We start from the raw sequence: 12,323 nt of genomic DNA, 5'->3' as shown, positions 1-12,323 counted from the left end.
GTTGTGGCCAGGGAGTGCAGTGGAGGATGGCCCAAGTGCTTGGGCCCTGCACCCCATGGGAGAACAGGATAAGCACCTGGCTCCTGCCATCGGATCAGCACGGTGCGCCGGCCGCGGCGGCCATTGGAGGGTGAACCAAGCACAAAAAGGAAGACCTTTCTCTCACTGTCCACTCTGCCTGTAAAACACACACACACACATAGTGGTTCTGAACCTAGTTTGCAAGTTGGAAATCACCTGCACAACTTTAAATTAAACTGCTCTTGCCTGGACCCATCCCAGCAATCACAGCAGAATCTCAGGGAGTGGAGGCTAATGGGAGTTGTTTAGAAAACACTCTTGGTGTTTCTAATTTGCAGAGGAGGTTGCCATCCACACTGCCAAATTGAAGATCTGAAAGGTAGAACTGTTGGAAGACCAGTGTTTACTGAAGATTTTTTTTTTTTTTGACAGGCAGAGTGGACAGTGAGAGAGAGAGAGACAGAGAGAAAGGTCTTCCTTTGCCATTGGTTCACCCTCCAATGGCTGCCGCGGCCAGCACGATGCGACCGGCCCACCGCGCTGATCCGATGGCAGGAGCCAGGATCCAGGTGCTTTTCCTGGTCTCCCATGGGGTGCAGGGCCCAAGCACCTGGGCCATCCTCCACTGCACTCCCGGGCCACAGCAGAGGGCTGGCCTGGAAGAGGGGCAACCGGGACAGAATCCGGTGCCCCGACCGGGACTAGAACCCGGTGTGCCGGCGCCGCTAGGCGGAGGATTAGCCTAGTGAGCCGCGGCGCCGGCCATTTTTTTAAAAGATTTATTTGAAAGAGCAACAGAAAAAGGGAGAGGGAGAGAGTGACAGAAAAATCTGCCATCTGTTGGTTCACTCCCCAAGTGGCTCCAATAGCCGGGTCTGGGCCAGGTGGAAGCCCAGAGCCAGGAACTCCATCCTGGTCCTGAGTGTGGCTCCCTCTGCTGTCCAGTGCTGTTATGACAACCCCACGGCAGAATCCCCTTGCTACCAATTGAGTTCTCAGCTTCACGACTGCGCAAAAATGGAATCCATTTCAACAGAAACCGTGCTTTGAATTTTGAATTTGGACCTTTTCCCAGGCTAGTGCTCTGAGGTCCGATCCTCTCTCACGATGCTGGGCAGCAGCAGCAGCAGCAGACGCAGCCCCCAGCCCCCCGCAGTCGCTGGGGGAAACAAGGACATTCCACAGGGCGCCGTGCGGGGAAGCCGGGGTGTCTTGAAGCTTAGGTGCATGAAACGCATTTTCAGCTGATGTCACTTCCGACTTCATGTGCTTATCGAGCATGACTCCATCGTAAGTCAAGACACACGTGTAGTTAAAACACCCCTCTGTAGGCCCTGGACGTTGTAACTCCCCGGCCACATTCACTCAACACACACTTATTTCAATGGCTTGCATTTCCTTTAAAACACTCAAGCCAAGACATAATTATATTTGTGCTCATTACACCCACTTCCAAAGGCCATGCAATTTCTAAATTATTCTAAAGCCAAAAGAGGGATGTTATAGGATACTGATTCCAATTTAATGTAAGAAATACCTTTCTGAAACTTGAGTAGTTTACAGAATGGGTGGCCTTGTGACAGAGTCCCGTGGTTCCGGAGCCACACAGATTGGAGTCAGAACTTCTCTCGTGGCTACAGCAGAGGGAGACACCTCACCTAAAAGAATCAGGTTGCCCTACAAAGCCTTCATACTCGCAAACGCCACAGCTTTCAAGCCAAACAATAAACAAATGATCTGAGCCAGAGGGAGAGTTTCTGAGCTAAGAAACCAAGCTTGGAGTTCTCATATCCTGATTTTCAACCACCCTCCAAGGACGCATGTTACGCAATGCAAAATATTCTAAAATGACAGTGGATACTGTTTGAAAGAAAATTATTACAGCCCCTAAGTCTGAGTTTTTCGAAGTTGGTGAGCTGACTGTTCGCATTGTAACAGAATTATTGACCTGCATAAAATCATATTTGGATAATAGTTGCTTTGAGCAGGTAAGTGTAGGCTCATAGGTCACTAGTCAGTTAGCCAAGGTGCTTGGGAGATTAAAAACTTAACTAGAAAGCATTAACCACCTCTGATTCAAGTTCATTTGCAAACAAGAAACAGCTGAGACACCATTAGGACAAGGCAGTGTGATTGTATGCTAAGGGTTTAGCATTGGCTTGCGTTTCCTTGAAAACATGAGCAGGTTTCTCATTAATTCACTAACAGCTGAGAGAAGCTACTTAGGAAGGAAGCAGGTTGTTTTCCACTCATTTTTGGAGGGTCGCAGTCCGAGTTCAGCAGCCCCATTGGCGTGGAGTCTGAGGAAGGCAGTAACAGCTGAACGCGTGCGGGGTGACGTCCACACGAGCCGGGAAGTGGAGAGACGCCAGGGCGGCCTCCACACGTGAGATCTACCTTCCACGAGCATGCCCCATGACCTGAAGACCTCCCACTGGGCCCCCTCCCAGACGCCATGATCAAGTCTCCCCTCTTAATCCCTCCTCCCAGAACACTAATGCATTAGCATAAGGCTTTGGGGGACCAGCCTTACAAGTACATGGGCTTTGGGGAACACCCAAGCCTACCCAAACCATCACACGCCCCAAAATTTCAGGCAAAACCAACTACAGTTTTGTGAGTGCTGCCGTAGGCCAGTCCCTTCAGGAACCCTTCCTCTCACCGAGGCCCCTAAAGCAATACCTTAGTGCCTCAGGGTGGTCAAGGCATTTGTTCATGAGCACAGATCGTGTGCCATCTGTGAGCTTTTCTGGTTCTTCCCCTCACACCTCATAACACCAACCCACTGCTCTTAGAGTAAGATTGTTCACTGACAACCCGAAGATATTTGGTTGCGTGTGGGTTGATTTTTTTTGCCCTTCAAGAGTTTTCAATATGAATTCTTGCCAGTGTTTAGAATCGGGGTTCACCTAAAGCTTGGATGTCCTGGCCGTCTTGGAGAATCAGGAGGTCGGCCCACCCCGGCTGGTGCCGCCAGCTCCGAGCTGTATCCGTGGCAAGCAGCTGGGAGCCAGCTTCAGTTCAGGCCCGCACACCGGCCCTCGTGCCGACACCTGTTGGCACGGTAGGTGCAGCCCCTCCTTTAGAATCTCTCGTCTCCCTCCCTTGCTCCAGGTCAGACCCAAACACACGGGTTCCGGGAAGCCGTCTTTGCACTGTTCTCAGTTCCCGCGAGTGGTTCGGTCCGAGGGGCTCTCATCTGAAGTGTCTGTTCGAAAGCTATAATGCTGATTTCGCACTTTGTTTTCTCAACTCACTTCTGCGCTCAATCCTGCTTTCTGGTTCTGTCTTATTCTCGCGGGCTTGATCGGGTCCACCTGGCCCTTGCCGACCTGTGACTCCCTTGCAAGGCGGGACCCCGACCTGGGGGCGTGGACTTAGTGTGTGAGACTAAGAACGACAAGCCAGTTCCCTTCTAGCCCTGGAGGAGTGGGGGAAGTTAAGTTCAGCCGCCTGGTTTCCCATAATCCCCCCAGCATCGGGCCCTTCTGCCCCATACTGCCCCCTTCCGTCCCATAGTAGAAAGACACCTAGTGAGACAACCTGATGCAACTGAATTTTATTAGGACGAGGCCAGTGGGCCCCGGGGCAGCACTTTCCAGGCTAGGGGGAGGTGCTGGCGAGGCAGGGAGGGGTGCCCCTAGAAGACGCAGCTGCTCTCCACGAAGCGGCGACACTTCATCACCCGCAGGTAGGTCTCAGCCTTGTGCAGGTCCTTCTTGAAGCAGGACAGCAGCCCGTAGTTCTTGAGCAGTGCGTCGTCGCCGCGCAGGTTTGTGTCAAACTTGTCGTAGGTTTGCTTGAGGAGCTGCCCAACCCGGGGGCTGCCGTCTTCCAGCTCCTGCAAAGCGCAGGAAGAGGAGGAGGAGGAGAGAGGCCTTGGAAGCTGTTTTCCCCTTCTGTCCGGTTTCCTCCCTCCCCCACTCCGGGGCTTAGAGACAGCCCAGGGAGGTGCAAAAGGGAAACTGAGGAAAAGGATGCGTTCTCCCCAGCCAAGGCCTGGCTGCTAGGAGACAGGACTTTATCCCCCCCACCCACGGGGGCGGGCTCCGGGCCCGGGTGGGAGTGGCCCTGCGGTGGGGCCGCCCAGCGCCAGGCTCACCCGCATCAGGGCTTGGATGCCTTCCTCCAGGTCCTTCAACTTCTCGTAGACGCGGTCCGAGGTGCCAAACACCAGGGTGTTGGTGAAGGCCCTGCTGAGGAACTGCACGGGCCCCAGCCAGGACTGGATGAGCAGCAGCGAGAAGCGGAGCAGCTCCATGTCCTGCGGGGAGGCCGGGCAGGGGGTGTGTGCAGGCACCAGCCCAGCCCACAGACCCACCACTGGGCACACGGCCTCCAGAGGGGGCCCTGCCCCTCCGCCCGCCCCGCCGCTCACCGATCTCTGCTGGGCCTCGTCTTTGCCCGTGGGGGCCGGGATGGTCTCTGAGAAGCAGAAGGCAGCCTGGGCGTTCTGGATGGAGTAGCGCTGCCCCTCCGGGATGTAGGCGCGCTCCTGCGGGAAGGGCCGTCCGTTGACGTGCAAGCCTGGGTCCGGCCCTCATGGCTGCTGATCAGAACAGTCCCTCGCCGACCCCTACCCCACCCCCAGTCTATGCTCATCCGACAGCATCTTCACAGCCCTGAGCGCCGCAGATTCCCCAGGGACTGCCCGCCGCCCAGCACCCCTTCCTGGGAACTCACAAACTCTTTGTAGGTGTCAGCAGCCAGCTGGTGCAGGTGCTGGGCGCGGAGCACGGCGTTGGCAAACAGGCTGGACAAGGGCATGGCTGGGAAGGCGCTGGCCTCCTGAGGCCAGGGCAGGCAGAGCAGGGCGAAAGCCAGGAGGCCTGCGGTCCAAGAGCCTAGAGGGAGAGAGATAGGAGGTCAGGGCAGGGCCTGGGAGCAGGCGATCAGCTCTTGCCCTGCCCCTAGGCTAGTCCCCAGCCCGCCCCTAGCCCTGCCAGGGACCGAGGACATTCTAGATGGGCTAAACATTGGGCTGGGGTGGTTACGCTCCCATTCAGAAGCCCCCTCCGATCTGCAGGGCCCCCTGTCTCCTTACTATGCCCAAAGGGATTTGAGGGCACTTACCTGCAGCCATCACAGCTTGGGGAGCTGTCCACGGACCCTGCGCGCTTTGGGGAGCTGTGCCCTGGGAGCCTGGAGTTGGTCCCTCGCAGGCCCTTTTTATACCCTGGTCCCTTCCCGCCCCCCCACCCCCAACCCCATCCCACTATACATTTATGCAGGGGCCCTGACGGCCTGTACTGATGGATAATTTAGGAGCTCCTCCCACTCATCCTGTGCCTGCTCCTCGCCGGGGGCCGCGCCCCCACCCCCGTCATGTTCCCCTCGCCGCCGCCGTCACCAGTCTCGTGAGGTGGCATGCAGGGTCTCCCAGCTAAAGATCCCCCCCCCACCCCGGGCCGACCTCTCTTGGAGGAGTGGGGTAGAAGAGCACGGCCTGTGTCCAGGTGTGATCTGGGCTCTGGCAGGATGCCCTTGGGGGGTTGGCCCCTAGGGCGAGGAGGGCAATGTCAGGATGGCTGCTCCGAGAGAGCTGTGCGGCCCCTTCCCACTCTCCCTCTCCCTGTCCTCCCCACGCCCCCCAGAGAGAACCTATGTGTGGGGGAAAGGGGACCACGGAGAGCCAATAGATCCGGGGAGGGGGGAGTCCCGCCTTGCTTCCTCCACTGCGTCGAGGCAGTTGGGTGCAGTGCCTGCGATGCCCACTAGGGGACACCAGCCCCACACGTTGCCTTTCCCCTTCCCCAGTGGAGGGGCTCCCCAAGGTGTGGGGGGGCAAAGGACCTGAACCTGAGATGCTGCCCCTCTCCTTGGACTTGCCACAGAGCAGCACACCAAGAAGCAGGAACCCCAGGGACAGACACGGACCACAAGTGCTTCCTCCCTCAGCCCTGAAACCTCAGAGAATCTGAGTCGAAAGAGCCCTGGGGGTTCTTTCCGCCCCAACGTGCGGACTCAGCACAGCACCGAGAGAAGCCCCATCCGGTCACACAGCCTCCTCCTCTCCCGTCTCGTCTCCCCCTTTCCATACCTGCAAAGAGCTCATCAAGTGCAAAGAGCATGCCTCTGCCTTCTCTCACGAGACCCTCACCGTCATCTTTTGAAGGAGGTATCGTCCCATTTTGCAGAGGGGCAGACTGAGGCTCGGGGAGTCTGTCCTCAGCCTGCTCAGCCAAGGGCGCCGATCTCCACAGCCTTGCTCGCCTGCGTTCCACCAGCCCTGTGGACTCAGGGCCTTTAGCTTCTGAGTCCCCTGATGCAGAGACCCTGGCCATCATAAAAGGGCCCCTTGCTTTGCCCTCCCTGAATGGGGAAATTGTTCTCCCTCAGTTCCCAGTGGCCTGGGTGTGTGCTGGAAGCCTCAGAGCTGCGCAAGACAACACCCGAGAAGGCCAGGCCGGTGGCTTCCAGCCTCCTGGTGCCTGGCGTCAAATGCCCCCAGGGATGAGAGCAGGAGAGAACACACTTCCCCACGTTTCTCCTCCCACCCTGAGTCGAAGCACATTCAGCACTTGACCCTGTGGGAAAGACAAACAAACAAGCAAACCTTTCTAGAGGTGGCTCTCAAAGGCTGGCAGCCGACACTGCACGCTCATGCCACCGGGGTCCGGAGTGGGAGTGCTGGGGCCTCCCCGCCAGCCCTTCAGCACCCGAAGATAGAGCCCCTTTGTACCCCCGCCCCTGCCGTGGCTTGCCGGGCAGGCACGGGCACCGTGCGGGCTGTGCCCCAGGCTGGCCTGGGAGAGGCTCCCAGAGGGGTGTCCCCAGGTCCACGGACTGCGGGGAAGATGAGGACACACTCTGCTTGCCTGTGTCCAGCTCCAGCACGGAGAAAGAGCCAAGGTGGGGTGGGGGGGCTGGGCCACGGACATGGCGCCCCCCTGACAGAGGCTCTTAGCCAGCGCTGGGTCAGCGGGAGCCCTTGTTGGGGGCCACGAGTGAGTCTCGCAAGGTGGGCACAAGGGAGGTGTCCCAGGCACCCCACCACACCAGACAGCAGACGAGTGGGAGGGAGGGTCTTCTGTCACCACCTCAGAATGGAGAAGACCCTGGGGACCCCTGGGGACACACTTGCACAGAAGGTTACCATGGCAACCGTGGGGTCCAGAGCAAGAGTTGGGGGTCCCCTTCAGCCCCTGGGCCTTTTCAGGGCCTTTGGAGGTGGAGATAGCATCTACAGCTCATCGCCCACAAACATACGGTATGGCATTGGACTTGGGATGGCCCCGCTAGCACAGGGGTCACCCGCTCTTGGGGCAGGCCCAGACGTGGCTGGTGGGGAGATGCTGTGCTCAGCACCTCGGATGGCAGCCTCGGAAGGCTTGGGACAAATGTCCCGCCAGCTGGTGTTGGTTTTGTTCGTTTTAAGAAAACTCGGCCTGCTTAAAGTTCTCTCAGGGCGTGGGATCCCTTCATATCCCCAGCCCCGACCATCACCAGGCTTCTCTGTGCCCATTGTGCAAGGGCTCAGATCAGCCCTGGATCCTAAAGTGGCCCCTTGCAGCCTTAAGAGTGCTTCTGAAGTTCAAGTCTGAGGCGCTGGGGGCTGGGGCATTTTCTGGAGCCCCAGAGACCGGGGGTAGGTGATGTCTCCACCGCTCCCCCGGCGATGTGGGGCCCACGCGTCCCTCCTCTAGCTCTGCCCTTTCTTCCTTGACGTCAGAGGCTGCCCTTGAACCCCAGATCTGCTCTGCCTGCTCCTGGCTTCCAACACTCTTCACCTGAGCCTTAGCACCAGGTCGCTCACTCAGCCCAGGGGGTCAAGGTCTTCAGACTAATATGTGGGGATTCCCGGGGGCTTTTCCATGGGAGTTGGGGGAGTTGGCCCCAGACGCTGTAGAACAACAGGGGTGCGAGTCACGGCTCGGGACACTGGAGGCTCAGAGAGATACAGCAGCTTCCACTGGTCCACAGTTGCTAAGCGACGGCTCCCCAAGGCTCCTGAACTTCCCAACACACCAAGGTCTAAGAAAGATGGTGGCACTGCCTAGCGTGGACGCAACTTTCACGGGTGCAGGGCGGGAATCTCCACGCCGCCGATGTGCAAGGGAGGTGGTTGGAGCCGGACACGAGGAACTTCAACCCCAGAGTGAGGAGTCCACAGACGCTAAGAAAAGAGGTAGAAAAAAACAACCCGATGGCCTGATCCAGCGAAGCGTGTCCCATTTGTATCGCACGTTTCAGTGTACATCGCGCTTTCACTTCCTGTATCTTGCCGGGTCCTTGACTTTGCCACATGAGGCAGCCGGGGGCTTGAGCATGGAGGAGGGGCTTTGAAAGGCGGGGAAGGATGGAGGCGGGCACTCCTGTCTATCAATGGGGGGTGTTGCCTGCACAGGTTGATGGCCTCTGAACAATCTAGTAGTACATAGCAAACTATGTAACTGGGAAGGCTGAGGCATTTCCACTCCCCAGCAAGACAGTCCCATTGAAAAAAAAAAAAAAAAAAAAAAAAAAAAAAAAAAAAAAAAAAAAAAAACAAAAAACCAAACACCAAGTACCAAGGTGTAGGTACTAAGGTACTCAATGCCAATGTAGGAAGTCTGGGGTGCTTTTCTGGACTTCAGCAGGCAATGACGTCATCTGCTTTTCCCTTGTCCTTTGATTATGTGTGGACATCTCATGCCTCCCACCAGACTCTGATTCCCACCTTTTGTCTTTTCATTCATTCGCTCAACCACAATTAAGGGGCTCAAGGAGAGGTCACTACAGGCGCCACACGCCAGGCAGATGGGCAGACCCAGGCGGACAAAAGGCACGGGCTTTTCTCTTCCAGAGTGCCCAGTCCACTGGCGAGAGAGAGAGAGAGAGAGAGACAGAGAGAGAGGGAGAGAGAGAGGCAGCGAGAGGCAGCAGCAAATACCTATGTAGGCAGAAATTTGCCACAGGGATCACTGCCATGAAGGATATAGCTACATAAGGAGGCAAGAAGGGAGTGGAAGGCCAGGGCAGCTGGCGCAGACCCGGGCCCAGGAATTCAGCCAGCACCTGCATGGACGGGAGGTCAACGCCGAGAAGAGAACTCAAACGCCCACCTGGCTGCGATCGGCAAGGTGGGGCTTGTGGTATCTCAACATCCGCTCACGGGGAAAGTTATTTTAAAATACCAAGGGCAGGAGCTTGAATGTCTGACAAGATGCACAGGAAGGCAGTTCAAGGAAAATGTGAACAAGGCCGTGTGCTGACTCCAGGTTTGCACGAACGCTCTAAACAGACAAACAGACGGCTAGCTCTGGGGCAGGTGTCTGCCGTACTGCCCACACTGGAGTGCCCGGGGTTCGAGTTCCGATTCTGTTTCCAGGTCTAGCTTCCTACTAATGTGCTGGCAGATGGTGGCTCAAGATCTTGGGTCCCCATTGCCCATGTGAGAGACCTGGATTGAATTCCAGGCTTCCTGGCTGATGTGGGCATCCGAAGAATAAACCAGAGAATGGAAGATCTCTCTTCCAGTCTGTCTGTCTCTGTGTTCCAAATAAATTAAAAAATAATAATAATAAATGGGACTTTTTTAAGAAGAGAGAGGCCTCACCTTCCCCTCCCATTGAATTAGGAGCCTTCTAAATATACGTTAACCAAGCACACTCTGATTGAACTGGGGCTTTAACGCGCGTTCGATTTTGTTCTTTGCGGTCACCAACAAGCACGGGCTTTGGGGTTGGCGCGAGCAGCTGGGTGTCCCAAATGGGCGGCTTGTTGTGGTTTGTAACTGAGTCAACGGCAGGACCCCAGGGGGCCGTCCCAGGGGCAGCAGTGTGGATACCTGAGACACCCCCAGGAATCTCACATATGGATTCTGACCCCGGTTCCTGAATGGACGAAAGACGGGATTCAGACTCCAGGGAGCCCAGCCCCTGCGCTCCAGGTGGGGCCTTGGAGGCCTGCCCCTGAGACCTAGGCAGGCCAGACACCTGCTAGCCGGTGACCACTGCTGCACTTGCCACCCAAACAGCAGAGGCTTCTCACCGTTTGTTTTGTTTTCTGTTACCTCTCTTTCTGCTGGAAAAACACCCAAACCCCCAGGTCCGCTCACCCCAGCCCCAGTAGCACCTGCAGGGAGAGGGCCGGAAGTCAAGCTAGAGTGGAGGAGGAACCAGCCTGTGCTTACCCCAGGGTCCCTGGGGACGTGGCTGGATTCCCCCAGTGGGCAGCGGGGCATGTGGCCACCAAGGGCCTGGGAGCTGCCTTCTGGGGGTGGGGTGCACTGGGAGGAAGGCTCCAGAACCGGCTGCTGTAAGCCGTCCCAGGGACACCTTCTCCAGGCCGCTGGGAGGCCCAGCGTGGCCCTGCTGGCGAGGGCGGGGCCTTGAGAGCTTCAGACCCTGTGAACTATGGGAAGAGCAAATCTCTCCAAAACACGCGCGCTCGCAGGTGGCAGCTCCGGGCGGCCGGCCGGGCGTCCCAGGCTCAGGCCCGTCTCCCCTTCCTTTGCACTCAGGCCTCATTGCCACTAAGTCCCCCAGGGGAGCCAGCTGTGCTGCAGTGGAAAGAACACAGGGGCTGCAGTCAGCAGGGCTGTGGGTGACGCGCGGTCACTTCCGGAACTTTTTCCAGGTCCTGATTTCCCTGTTTGTAAACAGGGATAAGTCTAACTGAACAGGGAGGTGCCGGCGAAAACCTGGCCGGCACGTAGGAGGGCCAGGTGTATGTTTATTGGGCCCAGTGGAAGCATCTGGGCTGTGTTGTGGATTCTGATGGTGGCGTGTGCGTCCCCACAGGTGCTAAAATGCACTCAACTGTATAGCAGAAGAAAGCAGATTCGATTTTGTCGTCGGTACATTTTTTTTTTTTTTCCAAACAGCATCTGGTTCAACTCCTTTCCCTCAGACAGGTTTCATGATTCCCATTTGACAGATATAGCAACTGAGGTCTGAGAAATTCATCTCCCTGTGCCCCCCACCCCTGCCGCCACACACACACACACACACACACACACACACACACCCCGCTATCACACCCAGCTGCCCAAGCCCGTTCTGGGACCAAGGACCCATACACATCCCAGAGTGTAAGCTCTGAAAGTGGGACCACAGGCCAGGGAGCGCCTCTCCATCACAGTCCCTGAGGGCAAGCTCCCTTTGGGGGTGTGTGGTGGAGGGGACAGGACTGGGGGCTGGGCGCTCCAAGGCCTCTCTGTGGACCCCACGTTCAAGTCTGCAAGACACTCAGTTCAGAGGTGTTAACTAGCCGTGCCTCCCACACCCGGGGGGCCCACGCTCGGGGAGACCCCGCTTGCAGAAGTGAAGACTCCCCACCCAGCCGGCTGCCCGGGGCCCTGGTGGAGGTTGGGAGACAGAATTAGCGCCGCTATGCAAAGCAGCAGGAAAGCCAGGGCTCCAGCTCAGTGGAGGCAGAGGCCAAAACAAGCCGGTTCCCTCTGGCAGCTCCGAGGCCAAGGAGGGAGCAAGGCCCGGCCTCCCTCCGCCCAGCAGCGGGCAGTGGAGGCCTGGAGAGACTGACCTGAAACCCCAGGCCTCACCTGCGCACCCCAGCGGGAAACCAGGGTGAGCTGTGCACCCCAGTGGGCCTCTCCCCAGTGCCCAGCGCTGTCCTGGTGCCAGTTAAATGGGCAGCTGCTGGGGGGCAGGGCTTCCCTGCCTGAATCCAGAGCGTGAACGGCGGAGAGGTGGAGCAGGGCCTGGATCCCGAGGGCTCGGCCCTGCAGGCCTATTGCTCTCCACCTGAGCCACTCACGGGCACTCCTGCAGCCGCTGCGTTCCTGCGCTATTTTGCAGGGCCCTAAGGATGATTTTGTGAGCATCCTGGGAGCCTCTGATGCCACAGTAGGGAAGCCTAAAGGGGTTACCTAGCTAAGGACCCCTGAACTTCATCACATAAAGCCCACCTTGGCAATCTCGCTTGATGGTTCTGCATCAAGCTTAGAACACACGCACACTGGCCGGCGCCGCGGCTCACTAGGCTAATCCTCTGCCTGCGCGGCCAGCACACTGGGTTCTAGTCCCGGTTGCCCCTCTTCCAGGCCAGCTCTCTGCTGTGGCCCCGGAGTGCAGTGGAGGATGGCCCAAGTGCTTGGGCCCTGCACCCAAATGGGAAACCAGGAAAAGCACCTGGCTCCTGGCTTTGGATCAGCGTGGTGCTCCGGCAGCAGCGGCCATTGGAGGGTGAACCAACGGAAAAGGAAGACCTCTCTCTGTCTCTCTCTCTCACTGTCCACTCTGCCTGTCAAAAAAAAAAAAAAAAAAAGCACACACACATGCACTCATCGCGTGCCTGTGCACACACAGGTCCCAGGCCTGGACAGAGGTGTGGGATGTGATGGAGGGGTGTTGTGAGGC

The 12,323-nt window shown here is 57.5% G+C and overlaps 1 protein-coding gene and 1 long non-coding RNA gene across 2 annotated transcripts; one reads left to right on the top strand and one right to left on the bottom strand.

Moving 5' to 3' along the window:
* Nucleotides 1-999: 999 nt before the first annotated feature.
* Nucleotides 1,000-7,769, top strand: LOC149121102 (uncharacterized). Its single transcript, XR_016224238.1, has 3 exons — nucleotides 1,000-2,407; nucleotides 2,911-3,085; nucleotides 5,856-7,769. It is a non-coding gene; the product is annotated as an uncharacterized LOC149121102 (long non-coding RNA).
* On the bottom strand, nucleotides 3,662-5,104 carry LOC100356068 (somatotropin). Its single transcript, NM_001329075.1, has 5 exons — nucleotides 5,095-5,104; nucleotides 4,705-4,865; nucleotides 4,400-4,516; nucleotides 4,124-4,285; nucleotides 3,662-3,862 (listed from the first exon to the last, which is right to left on the bottom strand). Exons 1-5 carry the CDS (start codon nucleotides 5,102-5,104, stop codon nucleotides 3,662-3,664), a joined length of 651 nt encoding a protein of 216 aa, NP_001316004.1.
* Nucleotides 7,770-12,323: the final 4,554 nt, after the last annotated feature.

The sequence above is a fragment of the Oryctolagus cuniculus genome, chromosome 17 (genome assembly GCF_051225735.1).
Source record: "Oryctolagus cuniculus isolate XC-2025 breed Fujian yellow rabbit chromosome 17, ASM5122573v1, whole genome shotgun sequence".
NCBI classification, from domain to species: domain Eukaryota; kingdom Metazoa; phylum Chordata; class Mammalia; order Lagomorpha; family Leporidae; genus Oryctolagus; species Oryctolagus cuniculus.
The sequence above is the reverse complement of the archived record's forward strand: the minus strand, read 5'-3'. Positions and strand labels throughout refer to the sequence as shown.

Coding starts and splice junctions, on each gene's coding strand:
- LOC100356068 (NM_001329075.1), bottom strand. Junction 4,517..4,704: donor CTGACACCTACAAAGAGTTT/GTGAGTTCCCAG, acceptor CCCTTCCCGCAG/GAGCGCGCCTACATCCCGGA. Junction 3,863..4,123: donor GCATCCAAGCCCTGATGCGG/GTGAGCCTGGCG, acceptor TGCGCTTTGCAG/GAGCTGGAAGACGGCAGCCC.